General features: G+C 44.1%; 1 protein-coding gene across 1 annotated transcript in view; it reads right to left on the bottom strand.

The window, feature by feature from the left end:
* The window catches only part of LOC126248364 (phosphatidylinositol 3-kinase regulatory subunit alpha), a 41,112-nt gene that overhangs the window by 9,778 nt on the left and 10,519 nt on the right, over positions 1–20,815 (bottom strand). The window contains exon 3 of the mRNA XM_049949292.1: positions 3,402–3,897. Coding sequence (XP_049805249.1) covers positions 3,402–3,897 — 496 coding nt within the window. The remainder of the gene's footprint in view (positions 1–3,401; positions 3,898–20,815) is intronic.

The following is a 20,815-nucleotide window of genomic DNA, read 5'->3' as shown; positions in this document are numbered from 1 at the left end:
GTGCCACTTGAAGCATTGAACAGCACGGCGGCGGTCTTTCATGGCCACAGCAATTTCCGGAGTCCACCAAGGGACCATCTTCCGACAGGGCGACCCAGAGGAAAAAGGGATGGCTGAAACAGCTGTGGAAAGAATGGTGGCAGTCAAAGTCTGTGCAGACTCATCAATACTACTGTATAGTAAGACAGGGGGGATGGTAGCAGAGGAGAAGGAACCCAAACAGCTTTAGAGAAGGCCCACCTTCGAGGGTGACAGGGCGAGATATACTGAAGGAAGGTCAAAACAATTGGTAATGATCGCTGTCACATAAGTCATCATGGACACCCCACTGAATGGAGGGAAGAAGGCCGGGACTGCAGATGGAGAGGTCAATGGCAGAGAAAGTGCCATGTGCCACACTAAAGTGTGTGGAAGCACTGGTATTTAGGAGACAGAGGTCAAGCCCTGAGCTTCAACTGTCCTGCCCAGGGCAGTAGTCATGTGACTATCCCAAAGAGGGCTGTGGACATTTAAGTCCCCTAGAAGCAGGAAGGGAGAAGGGAGTTGTTGAAGAAGGGTGATTAGGCCAAGGGATGTGGGCGGCCTGTCAGGTGGGAGGTAGAGATTACAGATTATGATTGGAGTGACCGGATGGACCCTGACAGCAATTGCTTCCAGAGTGGTATAGAGGGGAACCCATTTACTAACAGTGTCCTTGTGGACCAACGTTCAAACACCACCAGAAGCCCGCAAGGGGCCAATTCGGTTTCGACAGAAAGCGTGGAACCCACAAAGGGTGGGTGAGTAAGAATTGATAAAATGGGTCTCCTGGAGAGCAATGCAAGCAGCAGAGCAGGAGGAAACAAGGGGGCTGCAACTCCAGGAGGTGACACAAATAGCCATTACAATTCCACTGGTGGATTCTCAAGCTGAAGTCCAAATGGGAAGCGAATGGACTGGATCCAGTCACGCTGCCGAGTCACCATCTGTCACTGATAAGAATGTGGTAATGTCCATATAGGTAGGGTCAGACTCTGTTCATTGGCTGGAGGAGGGGAGGCAGCACCTCAGGGAGTACCGGAGAGGCCTTGACCTTGTTCTTGTGTTTCTGCCGCTTCTCTTGTGAACGAAGAGAAGAGCAGACTTCAGCGAGGTTAAGCATGGAATTACACCTTGCAATCTTGGCGCCCACTGGCCATGGATCGCGCAGCCAATGTGGAGCTGCAGATCGCCTTTCAGGGGGGTGCCAGGAAGAGGAGTCCTGGGAGGGAGCTCCAGTACCAGTGGCTGCTGAAGAATGAAGGGGAGCACTTCTCTGGTGGGGGAGGGGGAACAGCACCTGAAGGGGTGGGTATGGGTACTGATGGGGAGGGGGGAGTGGGAGAGTGAGGTTGAGTTGGAAGGTTTGGGGCGAATAGGGCAGGGATGGGGAGAGGAAGAGGTAGGAGGGGGAATGGATGTAGCTGAAGCAAAAGTAGAAGCTATAGGCGCGGGATGGAGCCAGTCATACTTTCGACAAGCCTCGGTGTAGGCAAGTCAATCTAAGGTCTTGTACTCTTGAATCCGTTGTTCTTTCACAAACACTGGGCATGCTGGCAAGCGTGGAGGATGCTACGCATTACAATCTATGCACACAGGTGGGGGAGCACAGGCACTCCCTTCATGAAGGAGGCACCCACAGTCACCGCGGAGGGGATCTTTGGTGCAGCGGGAAAAGATGCGTTCAAACCGTAAGCATCTCATCGGTGGCAGAATGTAAGGTTTTAATTCACACTGATACACCATCACCTTTACTTTCTCTGGGAGGGTATCCCCCTCGAAGGCCAGGATAAAGGCACCTGTATCGGTGCGATTATTTTTAGGGCCTTGCTGTCCACGGCGGATAAATCGGACTCCTTGCCACTCGAGGTTTACACGGAGCTCCTCGTCAGTTTGGAGAAGAAGATCTCGATGGAAAATGATGCCCTGTACCGAGTTCAAAGATTTGTTGGGTGAGACAGAGACTGGGATGTCACCGAGATGGTCACAGGCATGCAGGGCTTCAGACTAGGCAGCAGAAGATGTCTTTATGAACAAAGAACCAGACCACATTTTACTCATGGATTCCACTTTGCCATACTTATCTTAAATTGTCTCCATGAATAACAAAGGCTTGGTCGTGGCTGAACTTTCGCCATCTGTCCTGGTACAAACCAGGTTCTGAGGGAAAGGTTTCAACCCAAGCCGTCGAGCTCGAACCTCTTCCCACGGTGTGGCCAGGGAGGGGAAGGCTGAAGGATCAGAAAAAGGAGTGTCATGTCTTCTATCACTCTTAGAGACGGCCACATAATGGCCAGGACGTTGAAGCTTTTTTCGCTTCATGTGCAAGGCGTCCGCCTTAGCACCACCCACTCCGACCAGAGGCTCGCCCCATGGGCGCCACCTAGCCACAGCAAGGGCCGTCTGGCACAGTGGCCATTGCTGGGAGTTCTGATGCCCCAAAGTGATGAGCATTGACTTCTTGGAATACACGAGGTGTTAACAGCTCAGGTACTAGCAGTGTGATCCTTGTGTTGTCAGGGGGCTCAGCCAAATGGGTACTTAACAGCTCCACCACACGGACTGGCTACCGTGCTGGTGACCTACCAGGAAAGGGGCCAGGGTGCAAGGGGTAAAGGGAAGGGAAGGAAAGGGAAGGGAAGGGAAGGGAAGGGAAGGGAAGGGAAGGGAAGGGAAGGGAAGGGAAGGGAAGGGAAGGGAAGGGAAGGGAAGGGATCCTGCACCATGGAAACTCGGTTGGGAGTTCATCCCCAAATGAAATATACTGAACGGAAAACATTGGAAATGGCGCTCAAACTCCAAGGGTACCAAAAAAGCCCAAAAGGAGATGGAAACAGCAAACTAAACAATAGCACACACCAAAACAAAGCCGGGAGGATAGCCAGGTCTATATAAAGTAGTCCACCAAGAGGGAAAGGAGGGGGCAGCGAGAAAGGAGCAAGGACAGGGAAGGAGAGGAACAGGGGCAGCAATGCAGTCTGGAAAAAGAAAGGAGGCTGCAATAGCTCTGAGCCCCATGCACGCCACACACGTACCCACAAAAGGGACTGTGGGCCCCCTGGGGGGTGTACTACACATTTTCTGCTTTATGTATCTTCAGTGGTTGGTTTTTGGCTCTTACATTATTCCCATGCATTATTCAATACACATTGCAGTTAAGAATAATGTAGGAACCAAAAAACTGACTACTGAAGACAAAGTGAAATGTGTCTGGTCCAAATAAGACTTTTTACAGTCACAAAAAGAGGAAATAATTCCCATATTACTTGTACACTTAATTATTTGTTCAGTACATAAAAGAAAACAAAATTTCACTCTTTCAACACACCTAACATCCTAGTAAAAATGTCTGAAATTATTTCAAAGCAGGAATAATATATTACCGTCATCAATCTTTTGTCGTAGTTCAGCAACCCTATCAGCACTGGGTGATGAACGGTACATTTTGTACAGGTCCAAATTGTAGACGAGGCGCGCTCGGCGCTCTAGTTCATCGACACATTTCACTACGACTGCAGGGGGACCAGGTCGTTCAGAAACACAAAGAGGCACACCAAACAATGAACAGAAGCGAGGTCTCGATGCAGAAGACGATGCGGGTGAAGCGGATAGACACGAGCCCAATCCAGTGGCTCGGCACGTGCGATGAGCAACAAATCCACAGTCCTGGCACAGGAGACCCTGGTGCACCAGCCCACGAAGGTAACGATTGCATTTGTCACAGCGTTCCAGGCTAGAGAAGCTGTGTTCCCGCAGTCTGTGAGGAGTACCACCACGCTCTTCTTCGGCCACAGTAGGTTCCTGTTCTTGCGACCGGCACAGTTCATCGATACACACCAGTATAGCCTTTTGATGGAATTCGTCCTTTATGCCCATATTCTGAAACATCAGTTGCAGTATTTTACAAAGGGGAATAATTCAAACATGTAATTGCAGCAGTGATCTAAAGAAAACAGAAAATCTGTTATTCAATTACTGCGATGTAAACGTAATTAGAACCTATTAAGACAGATCGGAACAACCTAACTTAAGGCAGAAAAACATTTTTCCTTCCACACGAGAAAGCTTCTTGTGAAGTTTATCTCGTGGACATGCCAGCACAAAAAAAGTTAAGCAAATGGATGACGAAAATTAAAATCTACCATCATATCTACCTGACGATCTAATCAACTACTGACACACTTCTACTATCTGCTTTTATTTGCCAGACAGCCTGCTAAACTACAGTTTACTCTTTCCTTAACTGTAAGCTTGAATTCCTCGTTTAACGTTCCCCGCAAATCGAAAAATTATTGATGCTATGGGCCTACCAACACGCATACGTTAAAGCTTATGTCGGTGTCAGTAATTTTCAACTATCTTTTATAGGATTCCAACTGCTTCGAGCGCTGTTCGTGAGTTTACTTTTTTCACTTATTACGAAGAGCGTTATTCATTTTCTTCCCACTTTATCCATTACCGAGATGTGTAATCGGACCTAAGTCACCGCAGTCTTTCTCGCCACCCCATTTTTTCCCCTCCGTGTTTATCGCATCAACCAACCACAATTTCATAGTCATTCTGTTTATTTACCGCTCTGTGGAACGTTAATAATCTTTACAGTCAACGAACAACCCCATATTCAAAATGACTAGTAGATAGGAGGCACATATAATTGATCAGGAATAACGAACGAAATACCGCCGACAGTACGTGGCGTGCTGTGGTCTTCCGAATCCGCCGTGCAGTGGCAAGTTCGACTAGGAGCTGTATAAGCAAATTTGGCCACTCTTCGTACTGATAACGTCCTCTACTACACTGGACTGCCCCCAAACACACACACACACACACACACACACACACACACACACACACACACAAAAAGAGAGAGATAATTCTGGATCGAGGGCATTGAAGAGACCTCTTACTTTCCTTTAATAGTTGTGAGGTTCTTGTTTCTGTAAAGAATTTAAGCCATTCCTCATATGAAGTTATCATCATTGTCGCACAGAGAGAGATGCAAAGATTTATGATTCCCACATTCCGTCTGTCAACAGGACACAGATACAATCAAAATACCTGCGCCTGATAGCGATGTCGTGCACGGTATACAGTTACCTGAGGGAAAAAAATAAATAAAACAAAAAAAAATGCAACCGCAAGCGCAAAAATAAAAAGCTCTTTCAGACGCAGTGACTGCACGACACGTACCGTAACCGGTTTCATGTCAATATGAGAATATAAAAGAGTGTTTTTACGTTTTACTTAAGACCGCGGAAGTGCGTTACGTCCTGACGTTAATTGCGAGCGTGCTACAGTGTCTTGCCCGCTCGCTTGGTCCAATGCCAGCAAGAGCTGGGCGCCTGCGCGCTGCGTGCAATCGAATAAAGGAAGCCACTACTGGCTTTGCGGTAGTACTGCGTATGGTATTCCAAAGAAATCAGTAAGACGTATCACCGACAGTATACTTATTATGAGGGAAGAGGGGAATTCCAAAGATTCCATCGTCGACGTACGTACTTGGGTTTTCATGAACGGAAAAGGAATGTGAAAAGGCAACGCAAAAAGGACTTACCTTTCTTTATATGTCTTAGAAATTTAGTCTGTTCACTGTTTCGGAAATAAGGTGTAATGTGTTGAACAAAGCGATGACCACCCTTGTAGTCTTTCCTAAAACGTCATACTGAAACGTATTCCAGTAAAAAAAAATAGGAAATGCTTTCTAAGTTGTTATCGTTTTCTGCGAGCTTCTATTAAATCGAAGCGGTTTCTTTCTTTGCCTACAACAGAGCTGAAATGATCGTTTCATGTCACATCGCTCTGGGCATTCGTACGCCGTTCTTAAATGGTTCAAATGGCTCTGAGCACTATGGGACTTAACATCTGAGGTCATCAGTCCCCTAGACTTAGAACTACTTAAACCTAACTAACCTAAGGACATCACACAACACCCAGTCATCACGAGGCACAGAAAATCCCTGACCCCGCCGGGAATCGAACCCGGGAACCCGGGCGTGGGAAGCGAGAACGCTACCGCACGACCATTTTGAAACACATCGTGAATTAACCCACTACGGCCACACGTACTGAAACATATCCATTTGCAAATACGATTGGACATATTAGAAGAGCGTATTTTCATTTTCAGGTAACAGACATTTCCAAAGGGTGAAACTCAAAATTCTGCAAGACCGCCTTGACCATGTCTGTTTTCAGAAGAGACTCCTTTGCGAGTTGCCAGCCAACACGATGGCGCGTCAGTGACACATCTGTGTGTGCTGTTCCCATCCCTCTTAACAACTATGACGTGCTACCTGAAACTGACAGGGAACCCAGTGACAGTTTTACTGTTGGAGAATGTCAAGATGGCGTCCTGTCGCAATTGTTTGAAGAAGCAGTTCCAACCGCCAGAGGGGGGGGGGGGGGGGGTATCTATTGCAACTACTTGCAAACTTCGGAAAAAAGGGATTTCTGTTGCCTCGGACAAGAGGTCATACTAGGTACTAGCCACTATACAACTTATCAATCCCAAGAAGTGCTACCTACGGTTCAGAACATAGGTTTTCACTCGTGGGAAACTCAGCTTGTCCTTTTCTCGCATAATATTCTCCGAAACATGGATGAAGGTCAACACGCAGTTTCCATATTGTTAGATTTCCGGTAGAGCGTTTCAAACAGTGCCCCACTGTAGACTCAACGAAGGTACGAAAATACACAATAGTTTCCCAGATATGCGAGTGGTTCGTAGAATTTAAGTAATAGAACCCATTATGTTGTTCCCGAAGGCGAGTATTAATAATATACAGCATTTTCGTTAGGAGTACCGCAGGGAAATGTGACAGATCCGCTCTTATTCTCTATGTACATCAATGATCTGACGGACACGTTGAACAACAATCTGCGACTGTGAACAACAATCTGCGACTGTGAACAACAATCTGCGACTGTGAACAACAATCTGCGACTGTGAACAACAATCTGCGACTGTGAACAACAATCTGCGACTGTGAACAACAATCTGCGACTGTGAACAACAATCTGCGACTGTGAACAACAATCTGCGACTGTGAACAACAATCTGCGACTGTGAACAACAATCTGCGACTGTGAACAACAATCTGCGACTGTGAACAACAATCTGCGACTGTGAACAACAATCTGCGACTGTGAACAACAATCTGCGACTGTGAACAACAATCTGCGACTGTGAACAACAATCTGCGACTGTGAACAACAATCTGCGACTGTTTGCTGACGATGCCGTCGTGTGCTGGAAGGTGTCGTCGTTGAGTGTGAGGATACAAGGTGACGGACAGAATTTCTAGTTGGTGCGATGAATGGCAGCTTGCTCTTAAGGTAGAAAAATTTAAGTTAATGCAGATGCATAGGAAGAACAATCCTGTAATGTTCGAAAAAAATGGTTCAAATGGCTCTGAGCACTATGGGACTCAACATCTGTGGTCATAAGTCCCCTAGAACTTAGAACTACTTAAACCTAACTAACCTAAGGACATCACACACATCCATGCCCGAGGCAGTATTCGAACCTGCGACCGTAGCAGTCGCGCGGTTCCTGACTGAGCGCCTAGAACCGCTAGACCACCGCGGCCGGCGTAATGTTCGAATACAGTGCTCGACACAGTCACATTGATTAAATATCTAGGCCTAACATTGCAAAGCTATTTGAAATGGAAAGAGCACTTAAGGACGCAGTAGGGAACGCAAATAGTCGACTTCGATTTATTGGGAGAGTTTTAGGAAATTAACTAGTCTATGAAGGAGACGGTGCACAGAACACTAGTGCGACCCATTCTTGAGTACTGCTCGAGTGTTTCGGATCTTCACCAGGTCGGATTAAGTAAGGTATCGAAGCAGTTCAGAGGCGGGCTGCTAGATTTGTTAGCGCTAGGTTCGATCAAAACGGGAGTATTTGGAGAGGCTGCGTGAACTCAAATGGGAATCCCTGGAGGGAATACGGCGTTCTCTTTGCGGAGCACCACCGAGAAAATTTTGAGAACCGGTGTTTGAAGCTGACTGCAAAACGGCTCTACTGCCGCAAACGTCCATTTCGCGTTAGGATCATGAAGTTAAATTTAAGTTCAGTCGTTTTTCTCTTGCTTTGTTTGCGAATCTAAGAGGGAAGGAAATGACTAGTAGTGGTAGAAGGTAATTTCCGTCAGGCAACATACGCTGGCTTGGCTAGTATGTGGGCAGATGTATCAACGAAAAATTGTGGAAACTTTGGCAAAAAACGTACCAGAGTTAAACAGTTCCTAATAAGAGAGGAGCTCACGTCATATGCGGTTCCGACAGCTGCCTAAAATCAGAAATTAGCAGTAGTGAGATATCTCAGATTTTTATTGAAAGGACAGGGTATAAAGCATTGGAGATGAACTAGTCTCAAATATCAAGTCTGCTGAGGGAGAGATTACTCACTCGGGCGAAAGCGTTTGGAGTAACTTAACTATCAAGGGGAGACAAAGTTATGTTGCCCATACCGACAGCCAAATAACTGATGGACTCCGAGAAAATCTTGACAGGCAGGCCGCTGCATAGGGGCCGCGCCACAAATATTTAAAACCAAGTCCACACGAAGTAATTACCTCCACATCTTTTGATTATTCACCTGAATTTTTCAATGGACAGCAGATAAGATTCACGTCATAAACCTCTGCCCCTCTCGTCAAATTTATTTTTTCTCCCAATCAAACGCGTGATATTTACGTTGGCAAAATCGCTAAGACTTTTGGATGCATACTAACGGAATTTTAGGACTCTGAAATGAGTTACATAACGCGGAACCCCGATTTCTGGAGCTGCTGAAGCTAGGGAAAACTATTTTCAAGTAACATCATTCGTTGACTCGATACTACGGGTAACTTACAAGATTATCGTAACTTCCATAGCGCCTGACAAACTGATTACTGACTCGTGACGTCATAATGTCATCGAAGGCGTTTTCGCGGGAAATTCAAAAGATAAACAAATGCCATCATCGTAGCGCATTACACAGTATTGTACCCGTCATTGCAAGCTAATACCAGTAAAGTAACGGAAGTATACCTGTCGCTGCGTACCGCTGTAAAAAGCACATTAATCGCCATTAAAATGGAGAGGAATTAAAAAGCGGAGGTTCTAAACGAAAGATTACAAAAGAGAAATAACAGTAAAATCAAGTTATAGGTAAGTTCATTTGCTACTCTCAAAAACATCAATGATATACTTTCACTTGTCATCCAGAATCATCCTCAGAACTCTGGAGATGGGGAAGTGATGAGCTCAATATTACATATACATCTACGTACCAACTCTTCAATTTACATTGAAATGTTGCTTGCCGTTGAGGTTTCTGTGTCCCTAGATTACCAAGTCTAATCTATTGCGCAAGATATGTCTATGGATATGAATGTCAACATTGTTTTTAATTGTAGATGTTCATAGTGATGTTAAATTTCTACGAATACTGTAAACAGTTCAATTATTTTTATTTACTTACTCTCATCAACACATTAAAATCATAAGTAGTAGTAGTAGTAGTAGTAGTAGTATGGTATTCTGCCTTACGACAGGTCTTTTTACGGGTTAAGCCTCTTCCACTTTTGTCTGTCCATAGCTAATCTTTTCATGTCTGAATATTTGTCTCCTTTGATATTGTCCAGCATTTGATATCTTCTTTTTTCTCTTCCCCTTTTTCCCTCCACCATTCCTTCCTTCAATAAACAGTCCCTCCTCGAACAATGTCCAATGCAGTTCAGTTTTCTCTTTCTGATGACTTTCAACATGTTTCTTTCTTCTCCAACTCTTCTTAATACTTCTTCATTTCTTATTCGGTCTTCCCATTTCACCTTTTCCATTCTTCTCCATATCCACATCTCTAGTGCCTCCAATCTTCTTTCATCTTCCTTCCTCAATGTCCAGGTCTCCATACCATACAGTGCTACGTTCCAGATGTAACATTTGGCAAGTCTTTTCCTCAGATCTTTATTTAGTGGTCCGCAAAGTAATTTCTGTTTCCTCTTGAATCCTTCTTTTGCCATTGCAATTTTTTTCCTAATTTCTGTTGAGCAATACATATAATCAGTTATTACACTTCTCAAGTAATTGAAGTTATTCACTTGCTCTATTTCCTCACCACTTATTTTCATACGACATTTTCTCACCTTTCCACCATTTACCATGCTTTTCGTTTTCTTCTTGTTAATCTTCATTCCATATTCTTGTAATTTTGTGTTTAGATAATCTAACATTTGTTCCATCTCGCTTTCACTCTCTGCCATCACAATCATGTCGTCTGCAAATCTTATACACTTCACTCTCCGACCCCCTATACAAACTCCTCTTCTTTCATCAAAACTTTAATTTCCTCCATATAGATGCTGAACAGCGTTGGTTATAAAAACAACAACATTGTCTTACACCTCTTCCCAGTTCAATTTCTTCACTCATCACACCACCTATTCTTACTCTTGCTCTCTGGTTCAAATATAAATTTCTAATTAGCCGCATATCCCTCCAGTCAACTCCATGTTTCCTTAGGATTTCCATTAGTTTGTCCCATATGACACCGTCAAAAGTCTTCTGAAGATCAATGAACACAACATACAGCTTCCTTTTCTTCTCCATGTACCTCTCCCCTATGACTCTCAGTCGCCCAATGGCATCTCTAGTCCCCACTCCTCGCCTGGAAGCAAATTGTTCATCTCCTATTACGCAATTCAGCTTTCCATACAGCCTTGGCTGCATGCGACATCAGGCATACTGTTCTACGTTCCTCACACTTTTCGATGTTCTTTTTCTTTTCTATAGGTATTAACATACTTTCTGTAATGTCCTTTGACCATTTTCCTGTCATGTATATTTGATTACACAATTCAATCAACTCCCTTTTCCCTCCTTTCTCCAATGACTTTAACAGTTCCGCAGCAATCTCATCAATTCCCATTGCCTTTCCATTTTTCAGCTCCTCCATAGATGCATCAATCTCACTAGTTATCATCTGAAACTTCATCTTTTTCTACCCCAAGCTCTTCTTCACTTGGTCGTCTGTCTGCAGCGTATAGCCATTCTATATATTCTTTCGATCTTCTCATTATTGCTTGGGGTTCACTCACCATTTTACCGTCTGCTGCCTCTACTTCATTTAGTCAATTGTTGTTCCTCTTTTCCCTGAATGTCAAATCCATTACTTCTTTGTCCTTGAAATCATATTTTCCTTCTTTCTCTATCTTGTCTTCTCTATCATAAAAGGAGTAATAAAACTTTAAACAAATAGTAAGCCTTAAATAGTGCGTTAAACACTTAATTCTGAAACTGATTTTGCTTCGACTTAGTTACAGCAGTATTTTCAATATTTAGATCCGCCTAGGGGTCTACAGATCATATACACGGCCCTGTCCACAGTTACGTTTCCCATATACCCATAGGTACAGAGGTTGGACAAAAATACGGAAGCAGCACGAGACGTGCATGCCTGAACACAGATGCGGATGCTAGCCAAGCCCGCAGGTCGCCCTGGCCGGCCGGAGTGGCCGTGCGGTTCTAGGCGCTACAGTCTGGAGCCGAGCGACCGCTACGGTCGCAGGTTCGAATCCTGCCTCGGGCATGGATGTGTGTGATGTCCTTAGGTTAGTTAGGTTTAATTAGTTCTAAGTTCTAGGGGACTGATGACCTCAGAAGTTAAGTCGCATAGTGCTCAGAGCAATTTGAACCTCTTGAAGGTCGCACTGTTGTATTTGATCTCAGCAATGCCCTCGTGACGTTGCAAGTGTCAATCGCGGTCAGAACAGCCTTCTGTGCAGTAGACAGTGCATGATGTCGGAGCTGCTCTAACGACAGTTGCAAGAGTCACTGCAGTACTGAATGTCGCACTCGCAACCCTCACAGCACCAAAAACAACAGGAAGACACACCCAGAAGCATAGAATTGCAAGGCGAGCTGGAATTTCAAAACCACTCATCAGTGATACAAATGCCCGTAATAACAAAACGTGGTGCCGTAGCCATAAAACCTGGACTGTGGAGCAATGGAAGTGTGTCATTCGGTCGGATGGGTATTGCTGTACAGTGCTCCAAACTGTTTGAAACACGGCGAGCATTCGGTGATGATCTGGGAAACCATAGTGTGCTATGGGTTCCATGGGTACTTCACAAGGTCGCATTACTTCAAGAATTACGTCACCGTTTTGGTTGATGACGTCCATCCCATTGTTCAATATCTGATCCCCAATGGTGATGCTGTGTTCCAAGAGGACAGGGCACTTGTTCACACAGCTCGCATCGTCTAGGACTATTTTTGTGAGCACCAGGATGAATTATTGTATCTCCGCGACCATCACAATTACCAGATCTCAATACTGAGCATTCATGGTTTACTTTGCAAAGAAGGGTGTGTGATCTCCATCCACATTCTTGAACGTTACCTGAACTTGCCACTAACTTGTAGCAAAAATGGTATAAGATTCCTTCGAAAATGATACAGGAGCTGATTTTATCCATTCCGCGACGAGTGATAGCTATTTTGAATGTCACCAGTTTTCATACACGGTGTTAGATATGGTAATGTGTTGTGTTTTCCCTATTTTTGTACGTAAAGAGGACTGTTTGCGAAGCCATTAACAATGAAAAATTACTAGACGAAGTAATCAGATGCCTTGGAAGATATTCTATTCGCATAGAAACTAGGATCCGTGACAATGACCAAGATGTAATAATGATTACGAAGAGGCCGAAGGGCTAGAAAACCAACAAAACGTGTAAAAATTTCGTATTTACTCTGGCAGGAGGTCGTGTAGCATATGAAACATGAGAAATTGAACTGCTTAATTTTGGCTTTGGAAATGTAGTGGTCTGTGGCTAGTCTTCCGATAAATAGCTGTTAAAACGTTGCATAAAACCTGTAGCCTGCAGAGCAGTTAAAAATGGTTGACAGCCTCGCATGATATAAAAAGTATAGTAAGACGCTTCTTGAGAAAGTGCCCCCTTCACTATAATCACAATGAAACGACTAGAGATTCGGACAGAAACGTGTTAATTTAAACTCATTTCCAAGACTACCGAAGCAAAACCTTACCTCATGACCACGTCCAAAACACCGATAAATTTTGGTCATACGTTAAGGTTGCCAGTGGCACAAAAATTATTGGTCAGATACTTAACGAGGAGTGGCAAAAACAACAAAAAGACTCACTTTCTAAATGTTTCCCAAATGGAGAGAATTACGTAATCCTGCTTCATGTAAAACTGCCGCACCGCTAAAATGAGCGGTATTTGTATCGGTACTAAGTGGATAGAAGAAAAGCTGGGATCATCCGTGAGCAGTCGAAATTTATATCAGGATTTTAGCGCCACTCCTAACATTCTTTACTGAACAGAAAAATATTTTATACAAGAGAAAGCGAGGCCAGGTCATATTCTTTCACAGAAAGGGGTAGCACCGTCCATAAACAGACCTTTTCAATCTATCCCAGGCACGTTCGATAGGGTTCATGTCTGGAAAACACGCTGGCTACTCTAGTCGAGCGATGTCGTTATCCTGAAGGAAGTCATTCACAAGATGTGCACGATAGTGGCACGAATTCTCGTCCATGAAGATGAATGCCTCGCCAATATGCTGCCGATATGTTTGCACTATCGATCGGAGGATTCCATTCACGTATCGTACAGCCGTTACGGCGCCTTCCATGACCACCAGCGGCGTACGTCGGCCCCACATAATGTCACCCCAAAACAGCAGGGAGTCTCCACCTTGCTGCACTCGCTGGACAGTGTGTGTAAGGTGTTCAGCCTGACCAGGTTGCCTCGAAACAGGTCTCCGACTACTGTATGGTTGAAGGCATATGCGACACTCATCGGTGAAGAGAACGTAATGCTGGTCCTGAGCGGTCCATTCAGCATGTTGTTGGGCCCCGCTGCATGGTGTCGTGGTTGCAAAGATGGACCTCGCCATGGACGTCGGGAGTGAAGCTGCGCATCATGCAGCATATTGCGCACAGATTGGGTCGTAACACGTCGTCCTGTGGCTGCACGAAAAACATTATTCAACATGGTGGCGTTGCGGTCAGGGTTCCTCAGAGCCATAATACGTAGATAGCAGTCATCCACTGCAGTAGTAGCCCTTGGGCGGCCTGAGCGAGGCATGTCATCGACAGTTCCTGTCTCTCTGTATCTCCTCCATGTCCGAACAACATCGCTTTGGTTCACTCCGACACGCCTGGACACTTCCCTTATTGAGAGCCCTTCCTGGCACAAAGTAACAATGCGGACGCGATCGAACCGCGGTATTGACCGTCTAGGCATGGTTGAACTACAGACAACACGAGCCGTGTACCTCCTTCTTGGTGGAATAACTGGTACTGATCGGCTGTCTGACCCCTTTCGTCTAATAGGCGCTGTTCATGCATGGTTGTTTACATCTTTGGGCGGGTTTAGTGACCTCTCTGACCAGTCAAAGGGACTGTCTGTGATACAGTATCCACAATCAACGTCTATCTTCAGGAGTTCTGGGAACTGGGGTGATACAAAACTGTTTTTGATGTGTGTACATTCAGAGTTCAATTATCATGTCCTCATTTTAAGGAAGCCGTCTTCTCAATGCTCATTGACAAGAGTCCCAAAACAAAGATAGTGTTCAACAACGATTGCTCTTCACACAAATATCCTATTAACAGTAAACAAAATAACCAAGTAGATTTGGTGTTTTCCGCCTTTCGAAAAGATTTTGCTTCAGTAATGTATTGACACACAAGAATTTATGTTTGTGTTGGATATCTAACCAGATGTAAGTGAGAAGTGAGTACCTATTAGTTTGCACAACATAAAACTTTACGTCAAAAAATTGTTCAAATGGCTCTTAGCACTATGGGACTTCACTTCTGAGGTCATCAGTCCCCTAGAACTTAGAACTACTTAAACCTAACTAACCTAAGGACATCACACACATCCATGCCCGAGGCAGGATTCGAACCTGCGACCGGAGAGGTCGCGCGATTCCAGACTGTAGCGCCTAGAACCGCTCGGTCACCCCGGCCGGCCAAACTTTACATCCACAGAGACAAAAGTAATTGTGGCTCTATCCCTTGGAAGTGCGATAAGGGCAAGTGACGTTCATTTTATACAATATTAATTTAATTTATAATATTAGTTACACTGTAACTAATTTCATAGATCCTATAATTGCAACTTGTGTAAGTCAAGACTTTAGAATGGGAATGCGCTACAGTCAGTGTCTGGTTGATACCAAGGTATTTTCCAGGACAGTAAAGTGATTGTCACCTCCAGGACACTTTGGGTATGTGAAAAAATAATCAAATATACCGTAGTTCTACGTCTATTCATTATTTGTGCACCGAATATTCTTTTAGAATCTTCTGTCTACTGTGAGGGATGATTTATGGAATCGATGGCGGCACTGCAGAAATCATCGAGTATTTCGTTCTACATTAACATATCAATCCGTTGCGTGAAGAACTGCGCGTAGAAATTAACACAATGGAGGAAGCACTGCAAGAATCCCATCCCGCATTCAGGCAATTTTACTCCACAAGTAGACGAGTGGATAAAAATATGGAAACGACGTACGTAACATACAACCATACGTAATAGGCGTAGGAAATCCTACCATTCTTCCCGCAAAATAGTGGCAAGTTCAGGTTGCGATGATGACGATGGATAGGAATCACGCACCAGTCTCTCCAAAATAGACCATATTTAGATCTGGTGGTCAGGGTAGATGCGACAATTCATCCTTTTGCTCAGAAAACCAGTCCGGGATAATGTGAGGTGTGTGAGAAGGGGCCCTGTCGTCTCTGAACACAGCATCACCATTGAGGAACAAATGTTGTACCATGAGAATGAACTGATCAGCCAAAATGGTCACAATCTTTGTAAGTAAAGCGACCTAGCAGAGGAGCCATGGGGCTCATGGAATACCATGATATGGGTGCCCAAATCATCACCTAACCCCCGCCATATTTCACTTTTGGGACGTGAACTCTGCCAGAACTTGAAAACAGTATCAAACAAGACTCATCCAATCTAATTACTTTCTCCTATTGCTCCATTGTCCAGGTTTTCCTGTTATGGGCATTTCTATCACTGACGAGCGGTTTTGAAATGCCAAAAAAAAGTTCAAATGTGTGTGAAATCTTATGGGACTTAACTGCTAAGGTCATCAGTCCCTAAGCTTACACACTACTTAACCTAAATTATACTAAGGACAAACACACACACCCATGCCCGAGGGAAGACTCGAACCTCCGCCGGGACGATCTCACTTTGTGTTGTTTCTGTACTGACAAGGTTCGCGAGTGCGACATTCAGTTCTGCAGCGACTTCTGCAGCTGTCGTCCTCTTACTTTTCGTCACGAACACTCAACACATGCGTCCGTCCGCATTGTGACTTAGCTGATGATGTTTTTCCGCTTTTCCTGTGTGCGTTACAAATCTTTGATACAGTGCCTCTTGACAAACCAAACACTTCGACTAGATTAGTTACAGAAGCACTCACCATTCGAGCGCCAACGATTTGCCCACGTTCGAATTCACCTAGCTCCGGTATAATGCACAACACACAGAACACTGTTCTGACCACATATTGAGGAAATTTGCACAGGTAGCGTTTGTGGTCAAATAGAACAGCGCAGCCTGCCCTGTGTATGTTTCAACCTCTGTAAATGCACCGTGCTGACGACTGTTTACTCGTCGGTTCCATAGTCCCCAGTAAGCAACCACCAGCCTTTGCAGTCTAGGAACTCTTCTGCATAATAATAACAATAAAGCCTATGCTCAACGTTTGTTACCTCGAAATTTTGTTAAAACTCTTTTTTATAATGCAGTTCCTCCGTACTCGGTAATTTCACGTTCTACATGAAACATATACGTGTTCATTACGTTTGCATTTTTCTTTTCATTGGTAACACTACTTTAGGGAGGAAGTTTATTCCCTCTCCTCCTGCCACTCTGAACGGCAGCACTTCTCTCCGCAACTCGCTCTAAAAATTAGAGTGGTAGCACGATCAAGTGCAACAGTAAGATCATTGCAGGCGTTTATAGAGAGAAGTTTCGCGATTATAATTCCACACATGCTAACCGAAGAGCCAGTGGACACGAACAGAAAATAGAAGACTACTGAAGGTGCCTAAAATGTTTTATCAAATGTGTTTGGCTAAGAAACAAAATTCAGTTGCAAAAGGTGCTGGCTGGCTCATAGTCAGAATACCGCTTAGAGGAAGTTTTGACTGTTGGCAGCTAAAAATTCTAGTGGTGCCTAATTCTTTTTCTTTAATAGTCAAGTATTGCAAACCGCAGAAGTCTTTTCATTGACAACTATCACTCTGCACGCTGGTCATGGAAGAACGACCATGATATCCTAAAGACAATAAACTGTTCCGGATAAAACAGTGTAAGCACCCTGTACTGATACAGGAAGAAGCAAAAAGCCGCCCGGCTCGCTTAGTTACCTGTGAACTAAATACGTGACTGGCAAGTGAAGCACTAGTGCTCCAGAAGCGGCCGGAGCTCGGGCTAATATGAATAAAAGTGATGCATTATCTCAGTAACATGGAATAGTAATGGCAGGACAGAAGCTGGTTAGGCACAGCGCCAGGACGCAAATGCCAGTGGACCGTCACAAAGAGTAACTTCACGAATGTTACTTCGCTTTCGAACGAATGGAGGTATTTGGAGATCAGGGAAACTATAGTCAGAAACAAAGGCAGCCCTCGGAATATGCGTCACAAAATGTTTACCTGTATGACATTAAAACACTAACAGCACACACAATATAGGTTGAAACTAATAGATCTCATAACTTTTTGATGCAAGTAGGTGAATTAGCAACAAGACGTTACCCTGTAATGACTGATGACATTGGTCGAAGGGATATCGTGGATAAGAGCACACCGAATGAAGCAGCGTTTATTCTGCAAAGGCTCAAGTCTCCAAACACAAACCACATATACATGCGTGTGAATTATCTCAATAACGTAGTGACAAACTACTGGTATAGGCAATAATAAAGAGTTGCCAAAGTAATAATATCCACGTCACGTTTTTTGAAGCCTCTATGTTGTATAGAAGAGATTGGATGTAATTTTGATCTGCCGTATGCTGGTGCCACTTGTGTTTAATTCCATTTTATGAACTACAATGCTTTCTTTGTACATCTCGGCTTTTTTCCTTTTTTGCAATTTACTGGCTTTTGGGCCGTTTCTATTCAGCCATCTCAATAATGTAATGTCAATTAGGAACATACGAACGTTAGGACAACACAACACCACGTCCCCGAGTGGAGAAAAACACCGACCCGGCCGGAAATCGAATCCGGGCCCCTCTGCTTAGCAATCCACCACGCTGACAGCGCAGCTACCGAGGCGGACATCTCACTTAGTTGACGACAGGCTATCAATATATTTGAATCCGTGCCATGCAAGTGCGGAGCAATGTTAGTCGTGCTCTTTGACCACACAGTACTATTTTCAAATAAAATACCCTTTCGGTACTGATGTGTTAATGATGAGCACAGATTTGAAACTAAGCATGTATAGAGGGATCTGACAATCCTAAAAGTGACCTTGCTTTGTGGAGATAATGTGGTGAAGCAAACAGAAGCACCAAGACCCTCTATATTGTGTGCCACCTGGGAAAATTTCGGTGTCGTGATAATTGTTTATGATATTATAAATAGTTATCACGACATCGAAATTTTCCATGGAAAATAGTAATAGCGAAATAAAAATCCCTAATTGATAGCTTGACAAGGAAAACCAATACGTGCAAACATTGTTACGATTTGCGGAATGTATTTCAGCGATAGATAATACTGATTCAGATGGCGTGAAGTGAGAAAAACTGCAGTACGTAAAACGAAAGGAACAATAGTAGACACTACCGGCCCGATTTGTCAGTAACCGAGGTACATCGATATATGGAAATACACCATTTAAAAAAATCGGATACAAGGATTGGATAAAACAACCTAATATTGTATAGGCTCACATTTGGCGTCCAAAACTGCTTGGGTACTAGTTGACATCAATTTCCATAAATCTTGAATGGTGGGCAAAACTGTTTCTTATAATTTCTTGCAAAGAAATTTATCATTACCAGAGAGATGGTCGGGGAATGTTACTATTCGAAGCCACTGACTATGGAGGCCAGTGAAGACATTATTTCATTTTCTTGATCAAGTTCAAACATTTCCGGAAATGCGAGAGGCTGAAAGATGCGATCCCCTGATTGGAATAACTCGTGTACGACTTAGTGAACGTGGCCACCTGAAATAGTTTCACATATTTCACCCGTTGTGACCATAATATAGCCGTCATTGCCCCCGACTGAATCTCCACCTGCTTCAAAGACGGAAGATGATAGTCTAGATTATACACCATCCCTGTTATTATCCACATGTAAACATGTCCTGCAGTAGAGAATTATCAACGTGGACTCGTCGGATCACAAGGCATTTCCGGTCCAGGTAATCGGTGGTCCAGGTTTTGTGCACCTTTCTTCTTTGAAATCACTGTTTCCCGAGGCCTGACAATAACAGGTGTACGATGATATTTCTGTTTGAGTACGCGTCGCTGTATGTACTCTGTTTCACACATACCTCAATAAAGGTAACGATGATCTTCCTGGTTATCAGTGTCGTATTGCGCTTAGCAGACTTCTTTTACTTCATAACCCTGTACAACAGATACAGTGGCTCCAAATACCCCTATAAGATTTGTGTGTCGTTAATGTGCTAACTAAACGAGCTCCGACGATATGCCCTCGTTGGGAACCTGTTAATAATCGATGTGGCGGTAGATCATAGACGCAACGGAAACGCGCAACACTTCCTGATCTGTTATGGTTCAGAGGGATGGGAAAAAATGTAACGCCGTTATCAAAGAAAACCAGTTCGGGTGATGAAATGTCTATCACATTACTTTGCACTTGTAACATGAATAACATGACTATCGCACAGGCTTCCAGATATTCTACTAGACCACTACAGCAGTGATGCGCGCCAGTTTCGCCGCCACCCTTAACACGACACTGAACATTTCTTAACGCGCGGTTTGTGGCCGGGAAAAAAGGGTGGGCTATTTTTTGTCGAGAGTAAAACGAATTTCATATTTGTTTCTTTGCTATTCATCGCTTTTTTTCCTAGTTCATTATGTGCTTTCTCTGCTTTCCCGCCAGTATCTGTCCTTACTCATCTCTGCAGTATTTATGTCGGTGCTACGCTTACATCTTATTAGTAGCCTTCCCCGTCCCGTATTGCTATCCACATCTACTCTGAATATCTCTAGCGGTATTCTGCCTTTCGGCATTCTCACTGTATACCACACACAAAAGTTAATTTTACTGGCAATTCTGGGTCGCGAGCACGTAGTCATCAATTGTTTTTAAATATTTTCTGTACTGGAGTTTGAAAGTCTCTTACATGGACTGAAATTACGACACGCTTCTAATCAGAAAGTGCCAATTTTTGTCCGTCTGTCTGCCACTCTGCTGATATTTCGCATCCATAAACGATAGGATGTCTGCTGCTGTCGTACTTCCTGATTCCGCATTCTACGCCGCAGGTGTTTGAAGCTATCGTCAGACTCGCAACAGGTATTAGAGGCCACCTTCCGTTGTCCACCTAACTGATGATCGCGTACTGTTTTTCCATCCTTGATCCTGCTTATACAAAACTATTTCCACTTTAGCCAGCCGTATCAGTGAATATTTCCTGCAAAGGCAACTACTTTATTTATATCTCTGCCGTATTGATGAATGGACGAGTGTTCAGGCGTTTCCGTGAGACTAAAATTTTACATCTTGTAGCTAAAACA

This window comes from Schistocerca nitens, chromosome 3 (assembly GCF_023898315.1).
Source record: "Schistocerca nitens isolate TAMUIC-IGC-003100 chromosome 3, iqSchNite1.1, whole genome shotgun sequence".
In the NCBI taxonomy this organism is placed as follows: domain Eukaryota; kingdom Metazoa; phylum Arthropoda; class Insecta; order Orthoptera; family Acrididae; genus Schistocerca; species Schistocerca nitens.
The sequence above is the reverse complement of the archived record's forward strand: the minus strand, read 5'-3'. Positions and strand labels throughout refer to the sequence as shown.